The sequence below is a fragment of the Galeopterus variegatus genome, unplaced genomic scaffold, assembly GCF_000696425.1.
Source record: "Galeopterus variegatus unplaced genomic scaffold, G_variegatus-3.0.2 Scaffold569, whole genome shotgun sequence".
Lineage (NCBI taxonomy): Eukaryota > Metazoa > Chordata > Mammalia > Dermoptera > Cynocephalidae > Galeopterus > Galeopterus variegatus.
In genome coordinates, this window is record NW_007726680.1 from 587,148 (window position 1) to 607,567 (window position 20,420).

General features: G+C 42.7%; 2 protein-coding genes across 2 annotated transcripts in view; one reads left to right on the plus strand and one right to left on the minus strand.

Annotated features, from left to right (window-relative positions):
* Window positions 1-12,908, plus strand: part of ZFP3 (ZFP3 zinc finger protein) — a 31,279-nt gene extending 18,371 nt beyond the window's left edge. The window contains exons 2-3 of the transcript XR_550315.1: window positions 8,490-8,739; window positions 12,657-12,908. The gene's annotated coding sequence lies outside the window, so the exon portion shown is untranslated. The remainder of the gene's footprint in view (window positions 1-8,489; window positions 8,740-12,656) is intronic.
* Window positions 7,036-15,246, minus strand: ZNF232 (zinc finger protein 232). The gene is given in 5 exon segments (XM_008570109.1): window positions 7,036-7,116; window positions 11,480-11,583; window positions 14,164-14,201; window positions 14,236-14,324; window positions 14,603-15,246. Coding segments are annotated over 5 exon segments (684 nt in total). The 5' UTR covers window positions 15,017-15,246; the 3' UTR covers window positions 7,036-7,077.
* Window positions 15,247-20,420: the final 5,174 nt, after the last annotated feature.

Genomic DNA, 20,420 nt, shown 5'->3' on the forward strand with positions numbered 1-20,420 from the left:
AACTTCAGCATCAGAGCATCTACAGTGCCAGTGATCTGGAAATTTACTGACTGTAGGACACTTTCATTCTGACCTGAAACTTTGCTTTGCTCTAATCTTTCCTCTTCTTCACTGGGGTCAGTAATCTTGTTCTGCTCCTTGAGGACAGAGCTAACTCTTGAATGAGTGTACCACATTCTGCTCAAGGTTGCCACTCAGAAATTAATAAATGGGGCTGGCCCATTAGCTCATTTGGGAGAGCGTGGTGCTGATAACACCAAGGTCAAGGGTTCAGATCCTTGTACTGGCCAGCCGCCAAAACAAACAAACAAGCAAACAAACAAAGAATGAATTAATTAATTCAACAAGAGGCAATAAACGATGAACCTGACATTTCAAATTTAATGAACTGAAAGTAACATCATGATGCCTTTGCTGTCCTTTATTTTTCTATGCAAATCCTTTATTCCCCCCAAATGCCAAAATGATGGTGATGTCATTAATGGTCTGTAACAACCCACCTGATCTTTCTGTGACATGTGGGCAGGTCAAATATTGAACAGGTGAACCAAAGCCTTTCTTTACCTGAGGGAATTGATCCACTATACCATTTACTCAAAAACAAGATAGCCACAGGTTGCTGTACACACACTCCTTTTCCTTGCAAGTTTCAGCACTGGGGAAAAAAAAAATCAGATCTTTTGTCTGTATCACCCTCAAAAATCAAAATATTTCTTTCATAATAGGATTTGTTTACTTTTTGATCTCATTTATGTTTTTTACCCATTATTTCCATCTTCTTGGATAAATTTTTTTCTTTATATGAGCTATCTTAAATGTAAGTATTTGCAGGGTTCAGTATTCTTATTTCTGCAGCTTCTTCATCATCATCACAGGCTTATTTTTCCTCAAATGTATTAATAGGCTCAGGATAATTTTGAAAATTAGTTTTCAAATGGCTTGTTATCAAAAGGATTAGATTCTACTGCAAGACAAACTGTGTGCTGGAAGCCTAGCTGCCCAGAGCACAATCCTGTCAAAGCTGGAAATTCTGTCCTTCAAATACAGGCATAATCTCTTTAACTCCTTTTCTCTTTCCCCCTTTTTCTTACTCAGAAATTTTACTCAGACTATTTGCTAAGGTACCTCAGAAAAGCTTCTGTTCGAGGCCCGCCCGTGGCTCACTAGGGAGAGTGTGGTGCTGGTAATACCAAGGCCACGGGTTCAGATCCCTATATAGGGATGGCCGGTTGCTCACTGGGTGAGCGTAGTGCTGAAAACACTAAGTCAAGGGTTAAGATCCCCTAACCAGCAGGGCCGGCCCAGTGGCGCACTTGGTAGAGTGCGGCGCTTGGGAGCGCGGTGCGGACGCGACGCCGAGGGTTGCAATCCCATTGCCGGTCACGGTACGGGCGCGACACCGAGGGTTGCGATCCCGTTACCGGTAAAGAAAAAAGACAAAAAGGAAAAAAAAAAATTAAAAAAAGATCCCCTAACCAGTCATCTTTTAGGGGGGAAAAAAAAAAAAAGAAAAGCTTCTGTTCTTTTTTTCTTCCATGTCACGTGGACCCATTTGGAAGCTAGAAATAAGCTCCAATCAGACAAAGAAACAGAGTAATAACACAGGAAATGCAACTGAGTCAAGAAAAAAGTAGCCATTTGTTTTTAAGACATAGTGGACCAAACAACCAGTGCCATCAGCCTGTAAAGACTGTGAGCACACCCAGAAATCTCTTCAAAATTCAACATGGATTGTACTATCTGGTTACTTCCTGTAGTGGATTGAATTATGTCCCCCCAAAATTCCCTGAAGCTTGAGCTGTGTCCCCCAAGTTTTATGTATTAGGAACTTAGCCCTCATGTGACTGTTAAGAGGGTGGGAAATCCTATTATGGTAATTGTAAGGTGGGGCCTTGAAGAATATAATGTATGCTATACGAAGTTATTACGATTTTTTGGTTAATTTACAGGGTTGCACAACCATCAATGATGTGAGTATTCTTACCCCAATTTAAAAGATGAGGAGGGACATAATGGGGGGTTAAGTAATTTATCCTGATCACACAGCTAGTAAGTGCTAGAGCCAAGACTGTAAGTTCTCTCTCTCTCTGCTCTCTTGCAATGTGAGACCCTGGGTCACTGTTGCCACCACCAGATGGACTTTGGACTTCCCAGCCTCAGAAACTGTAAGCAATAAATTTCATTTCCTTTATAAATTACCCAGTTCCAAGTATTTTGTTATAAGCAACACAAATGTACTGATACACTTCCTGAGTGTGTTCCCTTATCCATAAAGTGGGGAAAATACCTACCCTTCAGGGTGTGGGAGTATAATACATAATAATATATATGAAAGCCCAATGCCTGGTACATATTAGGAGATTAATAAATGCAGTTTCTTTTTCTCCTTTACTCATTTTCCTTCTCTGATTTACCCCAAGTTAAAGATGTTTTCTCACAAGTATATAACTCAAAGAGAATAAAAATTGTATCTTATCCACTGCATTGTACTAATTTTTATTTCCTGTTGTGTTTTATCATATATATTCATTATTTTATCTACCTTAAGTATGCTAAGTAGCCTTTGTGAGTTGACATGGGAATGTCATTACCACTTACAACACTGTTTCTTTGTCAAGTCTAACCAGTGGATTTACCATGAAATTTTTGAATGTAATGTGTTTTGACGTCAATCGTAGAAGGCTTCTTTCTTTAAAAACAGGAATTCCATTGAGATGTGCTTATGATATTTAGGTTTCCTGAAAAGTCAATACAGATATCCCTAACTTACGATGGTTCAACTTACAATTTTCTGTCTTTAGCATCATGCCAAAGCGACATGCTCAACTTACGATGGAGTTATGTCCAAAAAAACTCAATTGTAAATTGGAAATATTGTAAATCAAAAACTCACTTTCCACTTACAATATTTTCAACTTAACAATAGATTTATCTGGACATAACTCTGTCATGAGTTGAGGAGCATCTGTACTTCATTCTACTTCTTATAAGTTTTTGCCCTTGTTTTTAAAATAAAATACTACACCTAGACCAATTATGTTATCTGTGCATTTATTACTGCTGTTAAGCAATTTGATTATGACAGTGTTTTGGTGTATGTTTCTTCTGCTTGTTGTTTGTTAAGGTTCTTGGTTCTGTAGATTTAGGATTTCCATCAAATTTGGAAATTTTTTGGCCCTTATATATTTTGGTTTTTGCTTCCTCTCCCCACCATGGCCAGTTACAGGTATATTAGGCTGATGGAAGTTGTCCCGTGGCTCACTGATGCTCTGTCATCTTTTCTTTTTACAAGTATTTTTTACATCTGTTTCATTTTGCATAGTTTCTATCCAGTATATTTTTCATCTCAAACATTGTATTTTTCATCTCTCTGTTCTGCCTTAGCCCCTCTGAATTCTCAAATATGTCCCCTCAGCTCAGGGAGTCTGCTGACTGTTTGGGTTCCCCCTCCCGGCACCCCAGCCTGGAAACTCTCCAGATAGTAAGCTAGGCCAATGCCAGCACTCATCTCATTTGTTTCCCTCTCAGGGCTCATTGTCCAGTGCTGCCTGTTGTCCAGAGTCTGAAACTCACTTCATATATTTTGTCTGGCTTTTTAGTTAACATGGAATGGTAAATCTAGTCCCTGTTACTCCATCATGGTTGGAAGCAGAAGTCCTCTGTATGTATTTAGATTCGTTAATTTGATCTATATGGTTTTTGTTTATGCTGATTTTGTGAGTGACAGGCCTCTTTCGAGGCTTTCATTTTTTAAATAAGCACTCTCATTTTTCATTATTCCATTATGCAATTGATGGGACAGGATTAATTTGCAAACCATAATTAATTTAATTTTTCATTGGTTCCTGGGTAGCAGAGGTAGTTAAGTCACTGGGACCACACACCCACCTGTCTGGGAAGTAGTGCTCAGGGTATCATCAGGTGTGTGCAGAGACAGATGCCTGGGAAAGGTCTGCAGAATGGAGGTCCTGGACAGAGCCTAGGGCTCTTGGGAGGGAAACTTGGAGCCATTTGCACTATTTGGCTTGGAGTATAAATAGAACTAGAGTCTGAGGATGGGCTGGTTTCTGTCTGGCAAAGTCAGATCTATCCCCCCTCCCCACAAAGTTTTACTGATCTTTCCCCCTTCATCTTTCAAACCTGTCTCCTCTTTCTTCATCCCATGGCCACTCCCTCAGTTCAGATAACCATATTACTCGGGAGATACTGCAACAGCCTCCTTAATAAGTTTGTTTTCACTTCCACACTGCTGCTTAAGTGATCTTTCTGAAGTACACAACTGAACAACTGATGGTGTCACTCCCCAGTAATAGCTCCCCACTGCTCTTAAAAGTCCGGAATTCTGGACCAGCCCATGGCTCACTTGGGAGTGTGGTGCTGATAACACCAAGGCCATGGGTTCGGATCCCTATATAGGGATGGCCGGTTGGCTCACTGGGTGAGTGTGGTGCTGACACCACCAAGCCAAGGGTTGAGATCCCCTTACAGGTCATCTTTAAAAAAAAAAAATAATAAAATAAAATAAAATAATAATAAAATAAAAATAAAAAAGTTCCAAATTCTTTATGTGGCCTACAAGGCCACGCCATCTGCTAAACTTCAGTTCATCTCTCCAGCCTCATCTAATGCTTCTTTGTTCCTCGCACTCTATACAACTGATACAACAAAAAAGATGTTTCACGCTTTCTGGCCTTTGCATGTGCGGTACCTTCTGCCTGGAAACCCTCTCCTTTTCCCTCTCCTCTCCTCCCCTCTTTGTCGCTGACTATCCTATCTTTAAATATTGAGCTTGGATTGTACCTTCTCTCAGTTGTGCTCTCACAGCAGCCTCTTGTCAGGACTCACCTCAATGTATGGTAATTCCTTGTTACTTGTTCCCCCACCTCCCACCCCTCACTCAGTAGTAAACTTCTCTGGGGAAAGGACTGTCTTTCTCACTGTGATTTCCCCAGTGCCTGGTACATAACAGGCACTTGGAATTTGCTACACGGACATAAAAATCTATGAATACACTGATGCATGACAGACAAGAGAACAGAAAGGCAGGTAGGGATAGCTTTTTCTACAAATTAGTGACTTAAAAGTCCAGGCAATTTTTACTTTCCCCCCAGTTCACATCTCTTTACTCTGCTTATTTGATGCTGCCAAATTTTCAAAGGTTGAGATCCCTGGAATACAGACTTTGAAACAGAGTGTATGCAAGAAGTTTATTGGGGGAATGCTTTCGGGAACACCTGTGAGAAAAGGGGCTACAGGATGGTAGAAGGAGAAATTAAGTAATGAAGCCTCCATCCACCCCACAAAAGAAGTCTGCAAAGATCTTTCAGAGATGGTTCCCATTGAAGCAAGGTGGCCAGGCCTTTGAACCCATCCCCTTTTCTCATGCTCCCCCAGCAGCCCCACAGATTAGATGTGGGCTGCTCCTAGGAGGGGACATAAGCTTGGCTAAAGCAGCTCTCTATAGCCTAGGGTAACTCCTGGAGAGGGACAGGTGTCAGCAGGCAGCACTCCTGACAGCATACAACAGCATCCACCACAAGATTTAAGGCTTCTCTTCCAGGACTGGCTGGTTTGCTCAATTGGCTGAGTGTGGTGCTGATAACACTAAGGTCAAGGGTTTGGATCCCCATACCTGCCAGACTCCTTCCCTTCCATATGAAAGCAGGTGGAAGAAACCACTCCCTTATGAACAGGAATGTCAAAGACTGGGCATGTATGAGATGCTTATCAAATACTATTTTCCTTCTCTACTTAACCTATTCCCTGGGTGGTTTTTTAGATTCTGGAATATTAAGACACACTTGGGACACTGCTGCCTTTCAGCAATTTCATATTAATAATATAAGTTAACATTTTTTATTATTTTTTAAAATTTTATTTATTTATTTATTTATTTTTGTCTTTTTCGTGACCAGTAAGGGGATTGCAACCCTTGGTGTGGTGTCGCCCACACTGCGCTCAGCCAGTGAGCACACCGGCCATTCCTATATAGGATCCGAACCAGTGGCGGGAGCATTGCTGCGCTCCCAGCGCCGCACTCTCCCGAGTGCACCACGGGCTTGGCCCTATAAGTTAACATTTTTTAAACACTGACTGACCTGTTTCTGTCATTGGGCTAGGCATTACTGCCTTTAATCTCCATTTATTACCTATAGATAGATACTATCGTTTCCTTTTACAGAGAAGGCTGACTCAGGAGAGAGACTTGTCCAAGGTGTTATGGGCTGAATTGTGTCTGTGCCACAAAATTCATGTTGAAATCCTAACCCCCAGTACCTCAGAATGTGGCTTAATTTGGAGACAGGGTCTTTAAAGAGGTAATTAAGTTAAAAAGAAGTTATTAGGATGAACCCAATCCAGTATGACAGGCATCCTTATAAGAGGAAATTAGGACACAGATATGGAGAGGAAAGGCCATGTGAAGACACAGGGAGATGACCACCTACTAGCCAAGGGGAGAGGTCTCAGAAGAAACCAATCCTGCTGACGCTTTGATCTTAGACTTCTAGCCTCCAGAATTGTGAAAAAATAAATTTCTGTTGTTTAAGCCACCCAGTCTTTATTATGGCAGTACTTTTATTATGGCAGCCGGAGCAAACTAATACAAGGTCAGTACAGCTAGTAAGTACTGGATCTGGGATTTGCACTTGCTGCCTGCCCCAAGAAGCCACACATTATTGCTGAAGTGATTCCTACTGCTTATATGGGTTCTACCAACTATTAGCACTGTGTGCTCGTTAGGTGAAGACGGTACAGACTTCTGCTCAGCAGATACCGCCTGAGCAGAACAGAAAATGCTCTTCCCTTTTAAAGATGTTCTAGGAAAGAACTATTGTGCTCTTTCCACCCTATCCAACCCCCGAGCCAGTCTGTCCTCACAGGGCAATTTCAGAAGGGGCTGCACTACTCAGTGGCCACACCTAGGGAACCATGGTACAAGAGAGACTTGGCAGCAGGAAGATGGGGCGGGAAGAGGCTCTTCCTCTACCAAATGCCCAAACTCCTTGGCTCAGTCTGCAAGTCCCTTCAAGTCCCCAACAACAGCTCCAACAGTCCACATCTTCATTCCAGGCAGGGTTATCTTGCTTCTTGCCCTTTCTTACTTCTGAGATTTTTCTGGTGGAGAGAAAGAAATAGGAATCGACTGAAATTTGCACAAACATATTTTTCTCTTCCTGTGGGTATCAAAGTACCCTGCTGACATGTGCACTTTGCATTTCCCTTTCATAAGAGAGCCTTCCCCAGATGTGTAGCTGAATAGACAAGAAACTCTGCATGTGTTAGGCAGAAGATGATCTATATTTCCAGCCCTGATAGTCTCCCTTCAAAGCACCTGGGTATCCACTTCCTTCACACCTGATCACCAGTATTCACTTCAGTGTATTTGTTATGAAATCTCTATTTAGGGTATTTATATGGCATCCCTATGTTGCCCATCAGGATCCTGAGACTAGGAACAATCTGTTTCTTTTTGTCTCTTGCTGTGGACGAAAGACCACAATTTTATTAGCAGGTTCAAGTTCTTTTGCTTATTCAGCTGCAGAGCTGGGTATATCCTGCTATCAGAGTGAATTCCAAAATGCACATATGAGCATGGCACTTGTACACACAGAAATAGGAACAGATTATTATCATATGATCATGGTGCCTTTAACTCCTAGGACTCCCTGAAGGATAAGGAACTAATTCCTGTAACACAATCAAACTAAGCACACAGAACATCTGCTGTTGGAACAGCTTCCTTTACACTAACAAAGTTACTGTGGATTGAATATCCCCACAAAACTCTTTACAGCTTGATCTCCATTGTAACAGTGCTGAGGGTGGGAAATCTGACTACGGTATTTGAAAGGTGGGGCCTTAAAGAAGTGATTAGATTATGAGGACTGTGACCTTGCAAATGGATTGATCCATTCACGGATGGAGTAATGGGAGTGGTTCTGATGGCTTTATATGGAAGGCAAATGAGTTTAGTTTTCTCTTGCCATGTGATACCCTGTGTTGCCAGAGGACTCTGTAGGGAGTCCCCATCCTGAAGGCCCTCACCAGAGCACTCCCTGGACCATGGCCTTCCTAGCCTCCAAAACTGTAAGAAATAAATTTTGTTCCTTTATAAATTACCCAGTTTCAGGTATTTTGTTATTAGCAACAGAAAATGGAGTAATACAAAAGTCAAAAGAGATGGTTTCAGGTCAGTATTTTGCCTATTAAATATTTTTCTGGCTTCAGTTCTCCTCAGACTGATGAATACAGGGCACTACAGACAGAACGACGGCTATTTCTGGAGAGACCACCAGCAAAGCCAGAGCTCTAATCCATACCCTTGACCTCTTGTCCTCATCCTCTGCTTCTCAGAATCCTGTTTTCCTCTTTCTGGGACCAGAACTCTCCTTTTCTGGTCAATGAGCAGCACTAGGTTGCAGGAATGAGATGTTTCATGGGGTGGGAGGCTGCTCATTGTCTTCTCAAATTTGTTCTCTCCTCCACAGTGTTTTAACTGGGCAAATGGCCATCCTGCTACAGGTGTTTCCCAGCCTCCCTGGAAGATTCATGTGGCCACATAATCAAGTTCTCACCAAGGATTGGGCCACATTTCATGACACTTGCTGGAAGGGAAATCACATGTCCTTGTGACTATTACTTCGATTTTTCCTGTGAGCTGGAATATGGACATAGTAATGAGATTCACTACGCAGACAAAAACATCCTAGCCTAGGGGACGGAAGTGCAAGATGGAAGGAAGGTATGTGGGTTCCTGAAATATCTGGTGAATCTAAACTGAACTTGCTCCTAGACCAGGGCTTGGCAAACTTTTTCTGTAAAGGGCCAGATAGTAAATATTTTAGTGTTCGTGGACTACATAGTCTCTGTCACATATTCTTTTTAAATAACACTTAAACATGTAAAAACCATTCTTAGCTTGTGGGCCATACAAAAATAGGCCTTGAGGGCCGGCCCGGTGGCGCACTGGATAAGTGCGCCACTTGGGAAGCGTGGCGGCGCTCCCGTCCGAGGGTTCGGATCCCACATACAGACCGGTTCCCGCTCACTGGCTGAGCGAGGCGCGGGAGCAGCACTGAGGGTTGCAATCCCGTTGCCGGTCCCCGGTCCGGTGCGGGGGCAACACTGAGGGTTGCGATCCGTTGCCGGACACGGAAAAAGACAAAAAGACAAAAAAAAAAAAAACACAGGAAAAACCTTAAGGTGCTTATAACTTTTATGGGATCTAGTCCTAAAGTAGATCAGACAGAAGTACAAGTCTGTCTGGAGATTTTCTCACCTTTAATACATTGGGAAGGCTCTTTTCTGGCATGAACTCTCTGATGTCTAATAAGCTCTGAATTCCATCTGTAAGCTTTCCCACATCCTTTACCTATAAAAGGTTTCTCTCCACTATGAATTCTCAGATGCTAACTTAGATAGGAGCTTTGACTACAAGTCTTCCTGCACTCATTATACTCATAGGGCTTCTCTCCCTCCTGGGCTATAGTTTGCCAACGACCTGCTTACCTTTGGACATTTATGTGAAAAATAAACTTGTATGTTAGAGTCAGGGAAGGCTTCTCAAGGAGGTGACTTTTAACAGAGATCTAGACAAAGGGAGTGACTTATATAACTATCTGGGGGGGAAAGCATTTAGGCAGGGTGGATAGAGAACATGGACAGAGGTCCGGAAGTGGAAATGAGCTTGAAACATGGGCCACTTATCAATTTCTTGCCTCCTAGCTCCAAATCCACATTCTTTGTCCTACTTTATGACATTGGAGCTGGATCTGTAAATGCTTCCCCTTTGCCAGCTGGCACAATGTTAGGCTTTGACAGTAAATGGCACTGGAGGTATTCTAGTTTAGTTTTTTTTTCCATCTACAACCCTACAGTGCGGTTGCCAGTGGTGTGCAGGAGACCCAGTAGCACCACCCTCTAGTGAGTTCCACTGGTACCTCAAGCTTCCTGCTCGTCAGCCTTGGCCTGCTGAACCTCAGTGAACTTCACCATCCAGTGGGCCATAGTCAGTATTGTGTTGGTAGATATTTAACAACTAGCTCAAAAACAAAAACATCCCTGATTTGTCACTGATTTCCATGGTGAATATTCCCACTATGGCTAATTTCAATGCAGATTTGGGAAGAAATATGCAAAATTGGCTCTTGAAAACCTGTATAGACTGGTTCTAGCACACCACAGGAGCAGCCATACCCTGTCCAAATGAGGTGCGAATTTCAGTCTTGGTCAGGGTGGAGGGGTGTCCTCCTCTAAGTTGGCTTTGTCCTTGAGTATTCTTCCTCAGCCCTAGAGGTAGGAGCTATCCCCCATTCTGCTATTCCTATATTCTTTAGAGATCTCTTTACCACCTTTAGCAGATAATCCCCTTTTACTAATTAATGCTTCTTTATATTAAACTTTCCTTGCTCAAATTACTAGTGTGGTTTCCGTCTCCTGCCTGGACACATGCAGATATGACCCCATCTGAGGAGGCAGACCAGTATGGGTCTGAGATAGGCCAGGACTAAAGACCTGGTCACAGTAGATAATATAACCACTACCTGAGCAGCTGCTCTGCACCAGGCTCACAATGCTAATGAAATAGGCATTACTATCCCTGTCTTACTGGTGGGCAAACTGGGCAGCACAGAATCTTGCCCAAGGTCATGCTAGAAAGAAGCAGCATGGCCTTTATATGCAGCCAAAGGCCTCCTAATTGATACAGTCATCTTAATCAAAGGACACAGAGTGATGATCTGCAGGTGGAACTACTAGCCAGTTTTTCCTAAATCAAGAAAAACACAGGAAAAACCTTAAGGTGCTTATAACTTTTATGGGATCTAGTCCTAAAGTAGATCAGACAGAAGTACAAGTCTGTCTGGAGATTTTCTCACCTTTAATACATTGGGAAGGCTCTTTTCTGGCATGAACTCTCTGATGTCTAATAAGCTCTGAATTCCATCTGTAAGCTTTCCCACATCCTTTACCTATAAAAGGTTTCTCTCCACTATGAATTCTCAGATGCTAACTTAGATAGGAGCTTTGACTACAAGTCTTCCTGCACTCATTATACTCATAGGGCTTCTCTCCTGAATGAATCATCTTACGGTAAACAAGATGAGCACCCAACCTGAAGGCCTTCCCACATTCAGTACATTTGTACGGTTTTTCTCCTATATGAATTCTCTGGTGCTGAATGAGGTTTGAGTTCTGATCGAAAGTTTTCCCACAGTCACTACACTTCCAGGGTTTCTCTCCAGAATGTTCTCTGGTGGATTACAAGGTGTGAGTTATAAACAAAGGCCTTACCACATTCACTACATTCATGGTCTTTTTTCCCTGTGAGAGTTTTCTTATGGGTGACAGACATCTGCCTGAAACTTTTCCACCTCAGTGTCTCTGCTTTGGGATTTCTCTGCTGCTGTTCTAAGGTGCCCTCAACTTCAGAGGTAGCTTCAAATGTAGAGGTTTCAGTGGAGAGTTTTCCTGAGAATACCTGTGATTCCACTTCTGTTGTGGGTGGTTGTGACAAAGATCCATTGTCCTTGGGCTCTGGGCCATCTTCTGCAATAATTGATGGAAAATGTAACTATATCTGTTCTGGATATGTGGAGAAATGATGTAAATTAGGATTTACATTTCTGGAATGAGAACAAAAGCTTAGAAAATATTTGCTATACATATGACAAAGACTGGAAGGATTGTTGCTTTGCCTCACACAGATATGTCACCTCTTTTCCCCTGGGTGATGGAGCCACAAAAAGATTACTCAAAGCCCACCTCTTCTGAGCAGTGAGAGACCCCAAAGGGGTTAATCTCCCAGAACCCTCGAGAGAGGCATTCCTTCTTTTGGGAAATTAACCACGAATTGGGGTTCTCGCCCCACATTTACTCTCCAGACCAGAAGTTACAGGAAAAGAACATAGGTGGGGTTTTAGCTAAGTATAATTTAACAATTTTAAAAATAGAGGCTAGTAACATCAGTAAAACAAGCAATGTGACATTCCATAATGCAATTTGCAAAAGGTTAAGTCGATCCACCAACAAAAGCTTGATCTTAAGAAACACTGTTTTTCCCTATAGAAATTTCCCAGTATCTTTACATATCATCAGTAACTTGTCTGTCCTTGAGCCAGCAACCTTGCTGTGCTACAATTCTTTATCTTACAACACAGACTTTAGCCTGGGGAAAATTTCCTGTCTTTTGCAAGGTTAACATTTGTATATGTACTTTTAAGAAGTTAGGCTAAACCTGAAACTGCAGGGCTTTGGAGGCCCTGTGAAATACACTTGCTTTATAAATATTGGTATATTCCACAAGGATATTTACTTAGATGCAGTTATTACCCATAGCTATCTCTTGGTGATGGGATTATGCAGGGGAGATGGTTTCTTCTTTTTAATTTTATCCCTGCTTATCTAATTTTTCCATAATGAAACACTAAAGAAGTGTTACTTGGAAAATAAAATAAGTTTCAAAGCAGAGTCTTTTTAGGATTCACTCTTAAAAAATAAGAGAAAAAGTAATATTTTCAAGGAATTAGAGAGTGGTCACCTGATGTTGTGAAGGAAGGGAAAAATAATAAAGAAAAAAATCATTAGTGTTAGGGTAAAGAGATGTTACTGAAGGTAGAAACTCTTCACCTCTTCCCATTCATTTCCCTGCCCCATAGATCTACAGCCACTGGAGAGGATCCTCATGCAGCTGCTTCCTTTATTGAAGAGAGGACTGCCAGCTCCCTGCTTCCTATCTGCTTGGTGCTTTCTGCCTCTCCCTTTGACCTGCTCCTTAAGAAAGGAAGAAAAGAGTGCTCTGCCTTTTTGTTTTTAAATGTCTTTAACACATTTTATATTTTACTTGTCTGTAACACCCCCTATTGTCTAAGGAGAACAAAAAGAAACTTCTTTAAGATAACTCAAGATCATTTGATTTTTAAAAATGTACTTTTTTCTAGGTTAAATGCTTATGTGGGACCTAAGCTTCCAAGGAGACCTCAGAGAGCCTCCTCAGAGTCAGCACAGGGAAAGAAGAGGTGCTAGAGTCTCTTTCCCATTCAGGGCTTGAGGGCAGAAAAGAGAGACAGAAATGCAAACTAAATGCTCTACTTGGCCTGAGAGAGGTTTGAACTTGGCAACTCCCCCTACTGCTGCCCCTCTGTCCAGTGCGAACTTCATTGATTTGGCTCCCACAACAGATCAAAGAAATCTGAAATACGCTTGCTATAAAACAAAGTTACACAATAGCTAGCTTCTTTTTAAAAGTAAAGTATCAAGTTGATAAATGAATAGAGGTTTACTAAACAGAAGCAAATGAAATGAGAAAAAGCCTGGAAAAAAGGCAAGGAGAAAAGGAGAATTGGGAGGTAAAAACATACTTTGGGGACAGATTCTAAGATTAATCCTCCATTTCTAATTTTCACATTTACTTGCTAATAAGAATTCCATTTTTTCAAATGCTTTTGTTTGGTGGTGTAAAACCAAATACTAAATAGAATCTTCCTGATTAGCAACATATTCACATTTTCACTAAAGTTCATGATGTTACAAAGGTCAGAAGACATGTCATAGTCCTGAAGCTCTAAGTCTATTGTCTCTAACTCTAGTGTTTGCCACTGGGATAGAGGAGAGGATAGGATGTTGGTGGAGATGTATGCAAGCTGAGAAGGAAGTTTTCGCAGTAAATCTGAAGGGGGGAAGGTAAATACAGACATAAAAGTTTCAAATAGGACTGTATGGATGGGGAGCAGGTGGTAGATAAAGGTGATGACAGATTGTCTTACATAAGAGTGCCTTACAGCTTAAAAAGTGTGTTTGGGAGGCATGCGGAAGCTAAAAGAAAAGGATCTCAAGGCTGACCTCTAGCTTGGGGCAGAGCTATTATGGAGTAGAAGGAGGCAAGAGCAGTGGACATGACGAGGCAGAAAATGAGTGAAATATTTCCCAGTCCTGCTTTAGGGCTCTCTAAAGCTAAGAGATGCTGGCCAGGCTTTATGGCCAAATACGATGTAAATTTAATTAATCCTCAGATTAATTAAATTATGGGTGGTGAACCAGGCTGTCTCTCACCTAAGAGGTAAAAACGGTAAGGCCATGATGATGATATCAAACATGTGAGCACCTACTATGTGCCCTTTATACTCTCCTCCTCTCCCTCTCTCCCCACAGAATCCTGCTCCTCACCACTCTCTGGGAAAGGTTGGGTCTCTTGAGATTCACACCTGAGCTGAGTCTTCTTGGGCTGGTGCTGGGTGCTTAGTGCCTCGTGCCTCCTGGACTGCTCCCAGAGATGCCTTCTTCTCCCACAGCTCTTCCTGTGCAGGTCCAAGTGCAGGGCCTGGGACCTGGAAGTGATCAGGCACTGCTTTTTTATGTGGGACCTGAGCTTCCAAGGAGACTTAAGAGAGCCTTCTCAGAGTCAGCACAAGGAAAGGAAGAGGAGCTAGAGTCTCTTTCTCATTCAGGGCTTGAGGGCAGAAAAGACAGAGACAGAAACACAAACTAACTGCTCTACCTGGCCTGAGAGAGGTTGAACTTGGTAACTCCCCCTACTGCTGCCCCTCTGTCCAGCCTGAACGTCATCTGATCTGGCTCCCACAACAGATCAAATCCCACTTCCCACCTGCAGTCCTGGTTCAAATCCTTTCTCTAAACCCTCCAGTACAATTATAGCCTCTTCTTCACTCTTAGGGTGATGTCCCTGCACCCAGGACTGGAGCTCCTCAGGCAGGATAGTCAGGAATTGTTCTAGCACCAGTAACTCCAGGATCTCCTCCTTGGTGTGTCTCTCTGGCCTCAGTCACTCACAGCAGAGTATCTGTATTTGGCTTAGGGCCTCCTGGGGACCGGGATTCTCCTGGTAGCAGAGTTGCCTGAAGTGCTGGCGGAAGATCTCCTGACTGGTAGAGTGGTTCCCAGGTAGCCCAGCTTCATACTCCCAAGACAGTTCCTCTTCCTTTGGCTCCATCATCATAATCTCTTGTTCCTGTGTACCCTGAAAGGCCAGAGTTTTAGCTGCTGATAGTGATACAGCCATCCTGGCCTGGTCTAGCTCTGTAGAAGGCCCATACCAGCTGTAATCTTTCAGGGGCACCCTTTAACATAAGAAGAAAGCATTCTTCTTTTTCATTCATTAAACAAATACTCAGCATCTACTAAGAGCCAAACCTTGTACTATACCCTTTACTCCCTCTTTCTCGTCTGCCCCTCCCCAGAATCCTGCTCCACTAAGTAACTGCCTGTGAGAAACCTGCAATCAATCTAGTAGAGACAGACATGTAAAGTGGTTTTCTACAGTACAACTAGATAAATGCCATACAGGAAAAAACAGCAGGAAAAAAAAAGTGTACTGGGGGCCCTCGGGAAGATATGACTATTGGGAAGAAACAAGTTTGAAGCAAAACCCAAGTTTCCAGATCCAGAGCCCAAAGCTGAGCAGCTCTCAGAGGGCAGCCTCCTCCCAGATGGCCCCTCCACGCTTTCTCAAGCTTCTGAAGAAGGGCCTACAGCGAAAGAAAAATGGAAGTCTCTAAATCCTCCAGTATAGGCACAGCCTCTTGTCCACTCTTAGAGTGATGTCCCCGCACCCAGGATTGGCTGGATCGTATTCAAACGTCCAGGATTTGTATCAGGGCCCTGTGACGGGGCTGCTACGAGCAAGACTTGGTCTAGGGTACAGTGTCCAGCATCAGAGAAATCTAACAGGTAATTGGGTGGGACGCACCCAGAGGCCATTAAAGGAGAACAAAGCGGGACCGTTGGCCGAGGACAAACGAGGCCCGAAGACAAACGCACAGCCCGTGTCTCCGTCGCAGAGTGATGCCCCGGTGGCGACAAGGCCAGCTCGACTGCTACGCCTGGCCGTGGGCAGGTGCTCTCCCGAAAGCCCTGGGGAGAGGGCTGTGGTCCAGGCCAGCTGCAAGCTTCTCCCTCGGGATCTCGAGGAAAGAGCAGAGGGGCACAGAGAGCCGCTGTCGTCCCCAGCACGTGACAACGCAGGCAGCGGGGCGCGGGAGCGCCAGGGACCCAAACCCCCGTCCGTCCGCACAAACCCGCGAAGCTGCCTGCGAGGTCTGCTCACTGCAGAGCTGCCGCTGCCTGCCGTGGCCGACAGAAGCAGGCGGGCCGTGGAGCTGGACCTCCCGACGGCCGCCACCAAGACTCACCTCCCAGGACCAGGAGGTTCCAGTGGGCAACTGCCCCGCGCCGCGCCGCTGCCAGCCGCCCCCCGACCCCGGCCGCTACTCCGCGCCTGCGCAGCCCACAGCCTCAGCCTCCATCTCCCAGCAGCCTTCGCGCCGCCTGCTTCTGCTCGCGGACTCGGGCACCCGCGCTTGGCGGCCGCCAGGGGGCAGCTGGGCCCGAGCCGACGCGGTCCTGGGCGTGAGCGGAGGCCCTCGGCAGGTGGAGAGCTCGCGGCGCGAGCGGGTTCCTGCACCAAGTTTGGCGGGCCTCGTCTTTCTTCTGAATTGTACCTGCAGGGACTGTGCAGGCTGCCAGAAATGTCAGGGAAATCCTAGCCTTGTGCACGGCCTGTTGCAGCACTTCCTCCTCTACACTGTTTTCCAGTTACTCTTTCCCAGGCGTGATCAGAGAGTCACAGCCGAGAAGTTCCCCTCAAGGAGAAAATATTCCCCAACCAGCGGCCTGCCTGTGTCCATTGGTAAATAAAAAGTAATTCCTGGGGCGTAGGGTGAGGGGAGGAGAAAAAATAATTCTAAGGTTGATAGGACTTGTTGATAGGGGAAATTATTGGTGTCTTGTTTTCCAGTAATAGTAGAGAAATATCCATCCCATTATGAGTTTTAGGAAAGGTGAGGTAACCATTATGAGAATGGAAAAGTACAGTAGAACTTCCAAATTAACAAGAGAAAAAACAGAATGCACTGTAATTTGCACAAACCAGCAAAAATAAGAAAAAGAAGCCACTTGGTTCAAAAGAGGAAATCAAAAGCAAAATTACAAACTATCTAGAAGGCAATGAACAGAACTTCATGCTAAAAGCTATGGGACCTAGCCACAGCCATATTTCAAAATGTATAGCTTTCATTACCTCCTTTATTAACAAATAAGGATATACGATAACTCAAATTTTGTCTTAAATTTTAGTCAGAATTTTTTAGTCACTCTTTATTACCCTGACACTTCCAGCTCTAGTACTATGACACTATTTTTTTTCTTTGGCGGCTGGCCAGCATGTGGATCCTAATCTTTTTTTTTTTTTTTTTTTTTTTTTTTTAAAGGATGACCGGTAAGGGGATCTCAACCCTTGGCCTGGTGTTGTTAGCACCACGCTCAGCCAGTGAGCAAACCGGCCATCCCTATATAGGATCCGAACCCGTGGCCTTGGTGTTATCAGCACCGCACTCTACCGAGTGAGCCACGGGCCGGCCTTGGATCCTAATCTTTGACGTTGCTGTTCCAAGTTGTGCTCTGAGATAACTGGCCAGCCCGTTTTAAACTTTAGAAGCCCAGTAAAATAAGCCAGAAGAAACAAGTAAGAGTGAATTAATGAAGATAAAAACTGTAATTAATGAAATAGAAAAATTAAAAATAGTAGATTTTCAGAACTAGTATTCAAATTCAAATGCTGATTCCTTTGAAAAGAGCATTAAAACAGATAAACTTGTCTAGAGCCTCATTAAGGAAAAGAGAAGTAAAAACTAACAAGGTCAGGAATGAGAAATACCACAGAATCAGGAGAGATTAAAAGAATTAGAGACTATGACATTCAACATTAGGGTAGCATATTTGAAAACCTAGATGAGATGGATGATTTTCTAGCAAAATGTAAATTACCAAAATAGTGTGCACCAGCTACATGTTTATAAAACCCTGACTTAGGGGTAGATGATCCCAAGAAAGTGCTCCAGAGAAATTTCATTCAAATGTAACATGAAGCACTACCTTCAGGAAAACGTTAACATTTCTAAATGGGAATCATTAAAATATTTAATTAGAAACTACCTACCAAGTTTAATTTAAAATAAGTGTGTACTTTGGCCAAGCAAAATATAGTTTAACTTGAGGTTTTTTTTCTGCAAGGTATATAGTTTATATCTAGAGGGAAAAGAAAAGCAAGAAAGAAAACAACACATACTATCCTCCTGTGATGAATATAATTCATCTTGTGATGAATAAAAAAATAGACAATTACAAACTTGGACATTTATTTCAAGCATTTATTGAGCAAAAATATATATGTAAATCTAAGTCTGGGTTGGAGGTGAGGGGATACAAAAATGTAGTTTTCTGCTTTCAAGAAGCTAAAATTCAAGGGCTGTCCAGTTAGCTCAGTTGGTTAGAGCACAGCCTTGTAATACCAAGGTCAAGGGTTCAGTTCCCCATATTGGTGGCCAGCCACCAAAAAAAGAAGCAAAAAGTCTAGGTAATTGGGAACATGAAGAAAACAAGAGTACATAAAAGATTTACAGTACAATAATGGCTTCCCGTAAGCTGTGAGATTGAAGAAGCAAAGGACTTTGGCTTGTTCATTCAAACAAATCATACTAAGGTGTTTGAATTTTTCTTATAATGAACAATATAATTTAAAAAAAAAAAGTGCCAAGGCATTTCTCTTTAAAGATCTTTGTGCCCAACAGAAACTGTCAGACACGTTATCTGCATAAAAAGAAAAAGCTGGCAGTTTAAGTGTTCTCTGAATGATACAGGGGATCAGAAGGGCCTGAGATAGTGAACTGGGTCTTAAAAGTTAGCACAATGCAGTGGCTGTTTAGGGACATTAGTTAGAACAGACCTTGAGCTGGAGGGTTTCATGAAATAAAATGGTCAATGGGTACCTTTCAGAGAAACCATTTTATCCAAGATTCTAAACAAATTTCACAGACAGAGAAAACAGTCTTTCCAAATGTGTCCTCTGTTATTCAAGGCCTTCTTCATCATGAGGCTTAGCTCATGCCCAACTATACAGAATATGGTCATAATGTCACATTAACAGAACTTTAGGTCTATCTTCTAATCTCATAAGCTTTAAAGGTAGGAAATAAGTCCCTCCAAGTCTTTATTTCATCTCTTCAAGGAAGAGATGGTTTGGAAGAAGGGAGCTGGATATAAGGAGTAGATTTAGTAATGACTATTGCTGGTATGCTTGGTGAAAGTAGTTTTGATAGTGTTGAAGGAGGATCCTAATGGGGTGAGGAAGAGAGATAAGGATTTGGAGAAGATGAGTGCAGACAACTCTTTAAACAAAAAATTGGCTACAAAGGAAGATGATATAGGAGAAAATATAGGAGGTGAAGTTGAATTTTGTTTTTTAGGATGGAATACACCTGAACACATTTTTACATATTTAGGACGGGAGTAGAGAAGAGGGTTGAATATACAGGAGAGTGGGATAACTGCATGGAGTGAGGTTCTAGAAGGAGTGGGAGGGGATGGGATAGGAAGCACAGGTAGAAAGATGAACCCTAGATATGAAAAACAGCAGTTCTTTTATTGAGAACGGAGCAAAATGGAGTGGATGCATGTGAGAGATGGGTGAGGGATAAGGATGGGAACAGAAAGTTGAAAATGTTTCTGTGTGAAGGTCTGTAATTCCTTTTGGAGGTAAGGGATCTGGTGCTAAGATGGGGTAGTGGGTTAGTGGTTAGATGTGTAAGGAGAGAAGGAAGGTGTTAAGAGGTTGCTACAGACAATGGGAGAGAATGCTGACTAGAGATTGTATTAGTGTTGAGAGCCCAAAGGCATACATTACCTAGGGGTATGGTTTTCTTCCTCAATTCAGGTGCATACTCAGAAGAGGACAATTAGGACTGTCCATTGTGGGCTTTGTTGTGGCTAGGAACATAGGACGATGAGGCAAAAAGGTAAATGAGGCAAGGGCATGCTGGTAAGAGTGGTTGACGCCCATTGAACAATAGTGTCTAACAGAGAAGGGTAAAAACCAGAGAGGGATGATGGATAGGATAAAGTGGAAAGGTCACTGGACTGGAGATCCTGATGAGTTAAAAGAATGCAAAAATTAAACCATACAACAGTGCCTTGGCTCCTTTGAAATACTTCCAATGGTCCAAAGAACCTTTCTCAACTGATAAAAATTTGCCATCTGATATGAAAAAGTTAAGACTTCCTCATTCTCTCGTATTACCTTCTCAAAAGCAGTTAAGCCACCTATAGCAATTAAAGTTCTCTCACTATCAAATTTGCAGGGTATTTATCCATCCCATCTCTCAATAGTTTCATATAACAGCTTAATTCTAGTCTCTCCAAGAAAAATCTTCATTCAACTCTGTAGTACTATAGTAACAGTTCTCACATTAACTATTAGATTTGTTTCTTCAAGATATCACATGCTTGAAAACTTGTGTAAATTCCCTCCCCTCCCATATCCTTGCCATTTATGTACCCTAGGCCAAGCTCCTTCTTTTTTTTTTTTTTTTTTAAATTTTTATTTTGTCAATATACAATGTATATGATTATTA